A 12,143-nucleotide genomic window follows, 5' to 3' on the forward strand; every position below is an offset into this window, starting at 1 on the left:
TATATGTATATATGGATATATATGGATATGTTTGCTGGTTAAGTAGACTTTCTGCTATATGAATCTGAAACCCCTTCCATCTTCTAGAAATGACAAAGCCAGTTAGAGACCCAAATATATTCCCAGCTGAAATCAATCCTAGTGTTTCCATTGCCAGAACTAGCCTTGGACTCTACCACTTGGAAGTCTACCACAGGAAGCAACATTCGAACTAATGTTTGAGATCTACTCCATCTCGAAATCCATGGGTAACAAATACTTAAGTTACAAAAGTGAGCTAGCTAAAGTATACGTGACCGCCATGTTTACATTAATTCTTGTTTAAGTGCATAATTGCAGTTTAAGGACCAGATTTTGATAGCCCCTTTTACTAGAAATGTAATGTTGGCTCCTCTGATTTCACAAGTTTGTGGAAGGGACTTTTGAGATCCCAGTCCTCTCTAGACAGTTATAATTTCAAGGAATGGGTTTGCTTCAATGCTTTCAGTCCCCCCACAGCCTAGACAAGTGAGGTCCTTCAGCCTGTACTGGTTACTGACGGCTCCCTATGGCTGGCTGGCAAAGACCGGCACTGGACCAGAATCATTTGGTGGTTTATTAGTTGTACGTCTGAGCCAAAATCCAGGCGGCAGCACTGAGTGCACAGGAATGTGTCTAAACAACAAATACATTAATTTAATTGCAGTAAACCTTAGAGTAGTCAGGACTCATAACCATCAAAGGAAAGTGGATTCTAATTAAATTCAAATGTTGCCTCAGTACAATCACAGAATTAGCTCCCACTTGCACATTTTGCTCATATACCTTGATGTCTACTTACTGGGACTTTTAGGTGCAAACTGAGTTAAAAATTCAGACTCGTAACAAGGGTCAATCATACTGTGTACAAGACTGCAACCTTGTGCTCAGTCTTAGGTAATCGTTATACAATTAGCACCCCAGGTTCTATGCTGATAACTGCTAACACATTAGAATTGCCACTTCACCCATAAGCATGCATTATGCAGATTGATAAGCTCACACCTTCGCCACTCTAATTGTAAGAATAGAAATGTGGCAAAAAAGAGATTTGGACTGCAATCCTAAATATGTCTTTGAGGGAATAAGCCCCACTGAGCTTAATGGGACTTACTTCTGAGTAAACAGGCTTAGGAATGCACTACATGAATATGTACCTGCAACAAAGTTAGTTTCATTAATTTCTGTTGGGTTTGTGTATTCTTAGGCCCTTATCTAAATTTCCCATTGACATTCACTCACTTTTTTTTTTTTTTACTGCAGACAAAATGATGCCATCATATACATGCATGAATTTCTTATTTGTCTTTTATAGGACTAGTCAGATGGCAGACTTTTGTCTGCAGTATATAAAACTCCACATACTATATGATCTAGTCAAAGCTTCTTAACAAAATTAGGGGTTGAATGCCCTTGTAATTTACTCTGTTCCCATTCACATGACTCTTTCTGCATTTGTTCAAGATACATTCCCATATTGTTCTTTCTGCAGGTCTGCGTGTTAATGAAATGTCAATAATGATGGCTGGTCTACATATTTGTCCAATAATATTATTAGCTAATACTGTATATGTAATATTGAATCAGACATGACTAATTTTAATAGATAACTCTTTGACTTTTGTTCTGTTGGTGTGATATAAAACAAAACTGAGTCTGGAATAGAATGTTTTCCATAAGAGGCATGAAAAGCAACTACAGTGTTCAAATGTTAAACTGTTCAGTCTTCTTTGAGAAAAATGTGTACTGTGTAGGCATTGCAAAAAAAAGAAAGAAAAGAAATCCCTGCTGTATGGCATTTCAATTTTTACAAAGGTTTACTTGTGCCAAATGTGCAAATATTTGATTTACTGTTTTAAAAGAAAACCATAAAAATGTATATGTTATAGCACATGAAGAATTATTTTGTCATCAAGTGATTTCAATCCTTAGTGTTAATATTTATATTTAGATTAATTTTTTTATAAATGAAAAATATTTTAATGGTCAAAACAAATTAAGACAATATGATTCTTCTGAGTGGAACTTTACGCTTGCCTTGTTGTTGTTATCTGCATTCCTGCCAGGAATTATTGTCAAGAGAAATGATATAAGAGTAAAACAAATGATTTATGGAAAAAAATGACTTTTGGGGGCCCTGATTGATATAAGAAACATGTAATGTACTCACAGTGTTTAGATTTACACATGCTGAAAAAGTGTGTGGGATTTAAGGCCAGCTATTACAATATGCTTTGTGTACTCTCTGTGTGCACATTCCTATTATATGTTGAAGGACTGCATTAAGTGGAGAGTACTTTCAGACATATCCAACAGAAACAGTTGTGTCAAACAGAACTGGACTGCAGCCCAGTCCATTGAGTACTGGAAGAGACTTTTGCGGTGGGCTCCTCAAGCACACATCATTCGGGTCATTCCTGGACTGGCCCATGTATTCATGCAAGGAGCCCGCTATTGATCCGAGTTTGCCAGAAGGCAACATAATGCTAAGTGCCTTCCATGCTACCTTGGCTCACCTTGACCATGACTGTTTGATGCCTGAGGTAGAACATCCAAACCACACTCCTCTTCCCCCTAATTAAACATGGGACACAATCTACTGGGAAGGTCTGCCCTTTTAAATGAATGATAGTGCTACTGCAGAGCTTTTATTGATGGTTGTACAGGAAAATGTCACAGTGGACTATGCGCCATGGGCCAGATCTGTTCACCTCCCAGTCCACTGGCTGGAGTGCCCGCTCACTTTGCATGCTGTATTAGTAACAGACTTAAAAACAAAAGAGCTGACACTTTATACCTGTTTAATAGTGGCCATTACATATATTTTAGCAGTATTTTCAGTCATAACACACCAAAATATTACAGAATACAATGTAGACTATGACATTTTATACAACTTATTTCAAACACTCATATCTTTCTGGTTGAGCTATTATCATAGTAAGCAATTGCCCCAATTCAGCATGAGTGATCACTGTGTCCTGCACATACAAATGGATACTGCATTGAGTAAAATCCCCTACATCCAGTGTCTGGAGTGCACATTGTGACATATGCTGAATTGGACCTAGGTCTACATTCCTTATCACCTGACTGTCATGGTGAGCTCTGATACTGCAGATCACCTGCCTGAGGTAGTGGGGAGTGAGTAGGACTGGAGCCATGCTCCCCTTTCTATCCCAAACAGGTAAGCAAACCCTCTGTTTGACAGGTATGCGCTTTCAAATCCCTTTGTGCAGACAACTGCTGTACATGAGAATCTTTGGATTGGGGCCCACATATTTAAGAAGCAAAAATGTCTTGCCAAAACAAAGGTCATGACATACATTTTTGAACCAGAATAGCTTTTTAGATTAGCCACTACAGTTTTGGACCTAAGTGCATGTAATTTCCCCATGAAAAAGATGGGAGCAAAGGAAAACTAGGCAAAAGCAGAAGAAAAGGTAGATCAGCATGGGTCTGTAGGAAGGTGACGGCACTTAAACAAAGAAAAGAAAGTGTTTTTCTAGTAAGCATAGCAGGCAGGATTCAGAACAAAGTCACCAGCCATCATCCTCCGCCTCCAGCGCTTCGTGCTCCCGTAAAGCAGTCAATATCAGATCCAAGCCACTGCTCCCAGACATCAGGCTGTTCCTACCAAACTTCAGCTGCCTTTTCCCAAACCGGCCAATAGGTCGAACTCCACGCCCCACATACCAAAAAGGATCGATCTCAGGACCTGGGAGTCAAAGCAGTTGATAGAGATATGCATGTTAATCCTGTCATTAATTAGCAACACTCAGTGAGAAAATAGTCTTGTGGTCATTGGCAAGAAATTCCAAGACAAGACCGTTTTGTTTTTAAGGGCATATCTATAATAATAAGAGGATGTGTGTGTGTGTGTGTGTCCATCCATCAGCACCAAAACACCATGGCTGTGAAACCTAGACGCCTCAACCCTGGCACATGTACTAAGGGTGTGTACTTTGGGGTCATTTTGTTTTTAAAGAACATTGAGGGAGTGATCCTGTGGCCCCTAGACAGTGTCTGGGGAGCAACAGGATATTTTGGATTCCTGGATCCATACTCCTTGCCCCTTCCCCCTTGCAGCCAGCACAGAGAGAACCATGCTGGCTGCCTCGCCAAGGTTGCAAAAGTGACCTCAGGAGGAAAAGGGGACATTTCTGTAGGGAGGGGACTGGGGAGGCCAGCTTACACCATATCCCCAGGCCTCCCCAGCCTCCTTCCCCCCACCCCTCCGCAGCACTCCAGCTAGACAGGCAAAAAAGCCCAACTAGTGAAAATGCAGAGTGGGAGGAGCGTGGAGTCAAAGATTGACTCTGCCGCTCCTCCTGCGCCTCATTGGATGCCAGTAAGCCTCCAAGTTCAGAGGCTTCTGAACATCGGGATAGGATTGTGTCCTAATTAATTTAAATTTGTCCATGTGGTTGAAGCCTGCAGTGACATCTTCAGTTGCCAGAGGCAGCACATAGCTTTGCAGTCCACACAGTTTGAAGCCAGGGAAGATTAGTAGGCCAAGCGATAGAATTATACACCTGCCCCATCCCCCCTGCTGTGGGTCAGCCCCCCCCCCCCGCTGAGAAGAATGGAGTGGACAGATCCCTCCCTCAGGGGGTGTAGGGGTGCACCATGTCAGGAGACATGCCTAGGGATGTCAGCAGGCATGGCTTCACTCAGACAGAGTGGGCACAATGTGTTCAAGTTTGCTTGAAGGCTTCACTGTATCAAACTAAGGACTATTCCAGCCCGTGCAAAGCTGGGTTCATTTGATGGAACCCAAGAAAAGTACAAACCTTCCATTTCCTTGCCAGTAGTGCACGTCATAAAAGAGACAATGTTATCAGGCATGCCTGAAAGCAAAGGACAGGTAACACATTCACCATACAGCTCATAACAGAAGTCCTGTTTGTGACTCATGCATGAAAGGGAGGCTGATCAACTTGCTTAATTTTATTTATTTATTTGCAATATTTATATACCACTATATATCAGAAGATTTTGGAGCGGTGAACAACAAAGATAAAAGAGTAAAACCATGTTAAAACAGAACATTTTAAAAGAAACAAATTCTGAATTTAATAAACTGTGGCTGGTCACTCAAGGAAGGCCTGTTGAAACAACAATATCTTCAGGAGGCACCAAAAGCAATACAACGTTGGCACCTGCCTGACCTCCGAAGGCAGGGAGTTTCACAGGAAGGGGGCCACCACACTGAAGGCTCTTTTCCTGGTGGACTCCAGCCAGGCCATGGGTCCATATGGAAACACCAGAGACATGCCCTCTGATGATCTCAGTGACTGGGCAGGTTGGTAAAGAAGGCAGCACTCTCTCAGGTATCCTGGTCTCAAGTTGTTTAGGGCTTTGTGCACTAGTACTAATACATTAAACCAGGCCCAGTCGCAACTAGGCAGCCAGTGGAGTTCCCTCAGCAAAGGAGTTACATGCTGAAAAGGGGCAGCTCCTGACAACAGCCAAGCTGCTACATTCTGCACTAGCTCCAGATTCCGGAATAGCCTTAAGGGCAGCCCCACACAGAGCGCATTGCAGTAATCCAGTCTTGAGGTTACTAATGCCTGTACCACTGTGGCCAAGCTATCTCTGTCCAGGAGAGGCCGTAGCTGGAAAACCAGCCAAAGCTGGTAAAAGGCACTGCAAGCCGCAGTGGCCACTTGGGCCTCCAGCAACAATGATGGATCTAGGAGTATCCCCAGACTATGAACCTGATCTTTCAGAGGGAGTGCAACCCCATCCAGAACAGGCAAAAAGCCCATCTTATGGACCCAGGAACCACTCACCCAAAGAGTTTCTGTCTTGCCAGGATTCAACTTCAGTTTCTTGGCCCGCATCCAGCCCATTACTGAGTCTAGGCACTGATCCAGGACTTCCACAGCCTCTCCTGATTCAGATGTCACAGGGAGATAGAGCTGCATGTCAGCAGCATACTGGTGGCATTTAGCTCCAAATCCCCTAATGACCACTCCCAGCGGCTTCATATAGATGTTAAACAACATTGGGGACCAGATGGTACCCTGCGGCAGCCCATAGCTCAATTGCCAAGGGGCCAAGGAATAGTCACCCGATGTTACTCTCTGAAATCATCCCCATAGGTAGGACTGGAACCATTGTAATGCAGTTACATCTAGCAGGGTACCATGGTCGATGGTTTCAAAAGCCGATCACAGGCTGAGCAGAATTAATAGGGTTCTACTCCCCCTGTCCCTCTGTCAATAAAGGTCATCCATCAGGGCGACCAAGGCTGATTCGGTCCCATAACCAGATCAAAACCCAAACTGGAATGGGTCTAGATAATCAGTATCCTCCAAGAGTGCCTGCAGTTGCTCCACCACAACCCTCTCAAGTATTGTCCCTAAGAAAGGGGTATTTGTGACTGGGCGGGCAGTAGTTGTCTAATACCACTGGGTCCAGAGTGAGTTTCCTCAGGAGTGTTTGCACTGCTGCCTCCTTAAGGATGGTACCCCTTCCCCCATGGAAGCATTTATCAGGGCCTGAACCAACCCAGTCATACCCCCTCAGCTAGCTTTCATTAGCCAGGAGGGGCAGGGACTGAGAGGGCATGTGGTCAGTTGCATTGCTGCAAGCCCCTTAATTCACATCATCATAGGGATGTATGAAACGACTTACCTGTTTCGTTTTGTGACAACTCCGTGGAGACGCCGGCTGGGGCCACCCACAGCAACATCCAGCCGCTGCTGGGCTGCGCAGGGATGCAAATGGCGGCCGCCATAGCCACCACCATTTGCGTCCCTTTTTTTCGCAGTGATAGGCTACCTAAATATTTACGTAGCTAGCCTGTCACGGCCTCTGCAGGGACGCAAATGGCATCCCTGCATTAGCTATGTAAGTATTTACGTAGCCTATCACGGGAAAAATTGTGAAGTGAATGGTGGCCGCAGATGCGGCTGCCATTCGCAAAGCAGCGCGAATGGCACCAAGTAGGTGCTCCGTTTTGCGCACCTTTCGCGGGGTGGTGGGGCGGGGGGGCTTCGTTCCACCACAGATTTCAGGGGGCCTGAATGCACTGGCATTCAGCCTCACTGAGATCCGTGGCGGAATTCTCCGCCATCCCTACATCATCAGGCCACAATAACTGGAACAGATCTAGGGATGTACGAAAGTCACTTACCTGGGACCCGCCGCTGGGAGCGACATTCGTAAAAGGTAAGTCCCATCCCGGGGGGGGGGGGCGGGGGTTGGCGGGGGGGCGGAGAATTTCTCCCCGAACCTTCGGAGGACCGAATGCATTGGCACTCGGCCCCCCGAAGTTTCGGGGATAAATTCTCCCCCATCCCTAAACTGATCCCACAAAGTCAGGCAGATGGTGGCATCAGACACCTCGACTGGAACTGCACTAGGAACAGTGTCAAGTTTGCTGCAGAGACAAGTGATTTTGTCCTCAAACTGCAATGCAAACTGGGCAGAGCAGGTTCTCAATGGGGCCAGGGCCCCATTTGCTGGGGAGGGTGTTAACAGCCCCTAGACCACCTGGAAGAGTTCTCCCGGGTGGCTACTCGAGGACGAAATGGAGGCAGCAAAATACGCATTCCTTGCTTCCTGTACCACCATGCAATAGGCACAATTACGTGCTTCAGAGCATGCTCAGTCATCTTCGCTGCAAGTCGTACACCATTTGCACTCTAGCCAACGTCCAGCCTTAAGGCCCAGAACAGACCACTGTCTCAAATGAACCAATTCAATTTACTTGTTTAGCCTGTTTGGAGTGCCTACCCGGTGAACATATTGGTAGCACTGATACAGTCTGGTCTCCAGTAGATCCTAATAAGGCCCAATGTTATTTGTTTTCTTTGGAAAAGAAGAAATTACATCCTTGCAGTAATCCTTATTATGTTGGGCTGTTAACAAGCACGACTCTGACAACATCATGGTAGGAAACCAACTATTGAACAAACTCAGAACAATACAGGTTACACTTAACATTCTTAGGGCGCAATCCTAACTAGATAGGTGGCCACCTCCGAACCCGGAGGCGAATGCCTATCCAAAGCAAGGCAGGAGAAGCATGGGGGGATCATTCCCTCCGCTCCAATCCTCCCTTGCTATTTTTCGCTAGACAGCCAGTTTAGGCTGTCTAGCGGCGGGGGGGCCAACCAGGAGAGGAAGCTGCCATACAACACATAGGATGTGTCATGCGCACAGCTCTGCTCTCCCCACCCTAAAACGCCCTCCAGGACACCCCTTTTCAGTCACTAGTCTGTGCTCCTCTTCCGAGCATGGAGGATGGGGCTTCTCCATGCTGCCCCCAAGGCAGCGCGGACAAGGGGTGAGCTCAGTTTTCCAGGCACTGATCTCGGAGCATGGGCTTCGAGGTCGGTTCCTGGAAAAGAGCATATCCTATGGCCCTCTAGACAGTGTCTAGTGGCCATAGGATTGCTCCCTTAAGGACACTGTCCACTGTCCCTAGAAGGAATCAATATATTGCTCCACACTGGGCCAAAGACTGGGAAGTGGAGTGACATCATTATACTCACATGTGGAGTGTGTGTGTGTGTGTACGAGTGTGTGTGCATGTGGTAAGTGTGTGCATGCATGTGTGCATGTGGGTGCGGCCCCTGACTATGGATCCATCAGGAACAGGTTGCCCAGCCCTGTTTTAAATTCTTAGGAATGGGAGAAATTGGAGTGGGTTCCCCTTGATCACTGTGTTTTAACACCATTGTGGAGGTCTAATTTTAGTCAAGCCATTACTCAAGAGTTGGTGCTAAACAGGCTTCATCCCACAGTTTAAGATGGTATTGACTAAACCGAGTTAAACAGGACTTATTTTCTAATACGTGTGCTTAGAACTGAAGCTGTGCAGTGCAATCCTATGCAGGTTGTAAATCCTATGTCTTCTTTCCTGGGAGTCCCACTGAAAACAGGGGGACATACTGCTGAGTAAACATCCATAGGGATTGCACTGTTTGTTACTGCAACCAGCTACAGCTTGATGGATGAGCTGCATTAAAAAGATATGCCAAATCATTCTTGCAGTCAGATACCAACGGTAAGTGAACGGAAATTAATGGACTTGTCTCTGCTGAGTTAATAAACTCTCCCAGTTTTCATAAAAAGGTTAGCCATGAAGGCATAAAAACAAGGCTAGCACAACTGCATGAGCAACCCAAACAATTGCAACAGACACAAATATTTCTAGGTCAGCCAATGAAGTAATCAGTGAGAGGCATGACCCAGAATCCTCTGCAACATTGCAAGGGATCCATCAATATGCACTTCTCATGTTGTGCAGTACAGCCACTCGGGATAGCAAAACGTATTGGTCCATTAACAACAACAACAACAACAAGCAGATACCCTAAATAGCTGAAGAAATGAATAATGCGAGGTGGTTGTTTATTATTATTATTATTATTATTAAACCAAGGAGCTTGGATTTGTAGACCACATGGAGAAAGGGAGAGGTGAGGTCACTGCTACTTTTAAGAGCTTCTGGCATTCGCAGAGCTGTGCATATGCTGCAAATTTTTATAGCCTTGATGCCTGCTGAAATCTCAGAAGCCAGAGGGATAGCTGAAGATTTCTAGTGGTTGGGGGGGCGAGATGTTGAGCATGTCAGTTGTGGGGCGAAGGGAAAATGGAAAGGGAGAGAGAAGTCGAAGCTTGCCCAAGTCCCTATCAGCTTATAGTAAGTAACCTGGATGTGGGGATTAAAGCTGGGGGGGGGGGGTGCGTGCTATGGGGTTAAAAAAAAAACACAAGTCTCATTCTGGCACTACTATACAGGGATGTTTCACAAAAGTGAAAAGAAAGGAGGATACTTTTGTCCCTTTCCCACTCTCCAGAAACCTCAGTCTTCCAATATATATGTACTTTTATTTATTTATTTTATTTCTATACCAAGAGCCAAAGCTCTCTTATAACAATACAGTGCTCAGATTCAAGTCTGGCAACCAGCCCTGAACTGGAACCGTTTAATGCTAAACACCTTAGAAGAAGGTTTCAAGAGGACAGGAAAGAAAAAAAAAGGTGTCTTTTTCCTCCTCTGAAACTCTGCCTGTCTGCTGCAAGCTCTAGACTGCGACTGCGTGCTTGTTTTAAGCTGGCTGAAGCCCTGAACAGAAAAGCTCTCGTTGGTGCTGCAACATTTTGTTGTAGGTCCCTACTTGTTATCCAAATAATTCAAAATCAAATCAGGCTCTGGTAGGAAGGTTATATAAATGCCCCCTTAGCATGGCTAAAATGTCCTCCTGACATTTTACAAAGACCTAGTATGACCATTTATGAAATCTGATCATCTACTTTGACATTTGTGTAGTAAAAAAAGCCAGGCCAACAGTCAGTACCTAGCATAAGAGCAAACCAAAAACTTAACATGAAAAGCCAAGAGGTTGCAACTCACTTCTGTTGTCAATCTGATGGTTAAAGGATCTTCTTTGACCTGAAGAGAAGCTGACCGATATCAACAACACCAAGATGTAGACTGTGATCAGCTTTGAGGATCTGAGCCGAGGGGAAGACGGATACGGGTGAAACCTCAATGCAGAAGCCCACATGATGAGCAAGCTCTAGAAGCATTAGGCACAAAGAAAAATGAGATGAAATAGAGGTGCAACAGCTTTCCAAAAACAACAACATAAACAACAACAACTGTCATATCACTGAGGAGGACTTCATCATCATTTGGCAATTGACAACTGTATGCAGGCATTCAAAGCTACAAATGGAACTGAACTGCCGATAATTATAAATTAATTCACTCAGTAATACAAAAAGAAGTGTGATTTACAGTTATGAAGGGTTAGTCCATCCTGTCTGTGAACTCAGTGCCAGTGGCATTTTGGCAGACTTCATCATTGCTGCTACAATTATCTAGCCAAAGAATTGGGTCATTGGTGCAGATGTATGTATAAGATGCCTTATAATCCTTCTGGAGAATTGTTCTGATCAGATATACGCATGGTCAACTAGATGCATGAAACAAATGCCAGGCCCAGTTGGGGAAGTGTATCCTCATGAGTACCAAAAGTCATAGCCAGACAGTTCAATGGGGCCCAGATGAGCAGATGTGTGATCACATCTGGATGTGGCTGTACATCTGCATCAGCTACATGCACAGAGCCTGCTTCCAGGCATGGATCTCCCTTGCCAGGTTGGGACAAACATATTGACACACATATACTAGAAAATCAAACTTTCAATTACATATTTATGGAGGAGTGTTTCTTTACAGGTCTGACAATACCTATAAAAACATTTTGGTTCATATATTTTAACTATGCTTCTCTGCGGGAAAGAATACAGAGTTTGATGATATGATAAATTACTTTTGGTGTCAGGTCTCCTGAAATGAAAATGCTGAGGAACATTATGCTTTCAGTATGTTATGCTGTCCTATCCCCATCTAACTTGCCTCCATTATTTTGTCCCTGCTGAGATGAACAGAGCTTGGAGCCAATTCCAGCTTGGCCAGGGGGCTGAAGCAGGGAGGTATTGAGGAGATTGGCCTTGCCCCATCTACCTTGAAGAGGTTGAAGCAACTATCTGGACTTTACCTCCCAACTAGCCACTAGAACAATGCCCTACATGGACTACTTCTCTGGGCACTTGCTCTTTGGGAGAGCACTTATACTACATTTCATGACATCCATCTGCTGGAGTCATAAGTAATAGATGGAATTTCTAATGGCCTTTGTGATTCTTACAAGACTTTCAGATGCAATTGGTACATCTGGAGTATGAATCTCTGGAGGCACCCAAACTAAAACAAATTAAGCTGTTAGCCGTCATAAGAAGAGACTAACAAAGCAATCCCAAGTACCTGAGTGCAGTGCTAGTTTCTGTTCTTGAGTGCCATCGGGCAAGGCACATTCAGTGGACCCCCTCCCTCAGTTACTCTACTGTAAGAATAAGAAGCCCCTTCATGGATTACTGCCTTGTTGTGGCGAAGGGGCTTGCGTAACTCAGTAAAGCCATAAGCTATGCCGTGCAGGGCCACCCAAGACGGACAGGTCATGGCAGAGAGTTCTGACAAAATGTGGTCCACTGGAGAAGGAAATGGCAACCCACTCCAGTATTCTTGCCAAGAAAACCCCATGGAACGTATCACAAGGCTAAAAGAGATGACGCTGGAAGATGAGCCCCTCAGGTCG

General features: G+C 44.8%; 1 protein-coding gene across 2 annotated transcripts in view; it reads right to left on the reverse strand.

Annotated features, from left to right (window-relative positions):
- Positions 1–2,803: 2,803 nt before the first annotated feature.
- The window catches only part of LOC146344723 (uncharacterized), a 35,611-nt gene continuing 26,271 nt past the window's right edge, over positions 2,804–12,143 (reverse strand). For both annotated transcript variants that reach the window (XM_084858045.1, XM_084858046.1), the window contains 3 exons: positions 10,394–10,559; positions 4,812–4,868; positions 2,804–3,736 (listed from right to left, as the gene is read on the reverse strand). In XM_084858045.1, coding sequence (XP_084714171.1) covers positions 3,558–3,736; positions 4,812–4,868; positions 10,394–10,559 — 402 coding nt within the window. In that variant the 3' untranslated portion in view covers positions 2,804–3,557. The remainder of the gene's footprint in view (positions 3,737–4,811; positions 4,869–10,393; positions 10,560–12,143) is intronic.

Source organism: Heloderma suspectum, chromosome 5 (assembly GCF_057233095.1).
Source record: "Heloderma suspectum isolate Gila_16-S chromosome 5, 16-S_ref, whole genome shotgun sequence".
Lineage (NCBI taxonomy): Eukaryota > Metazoa > Chordata > Lepidosauria > Squamata > Helodermatidae > Heloderma > Heloderma suspectum.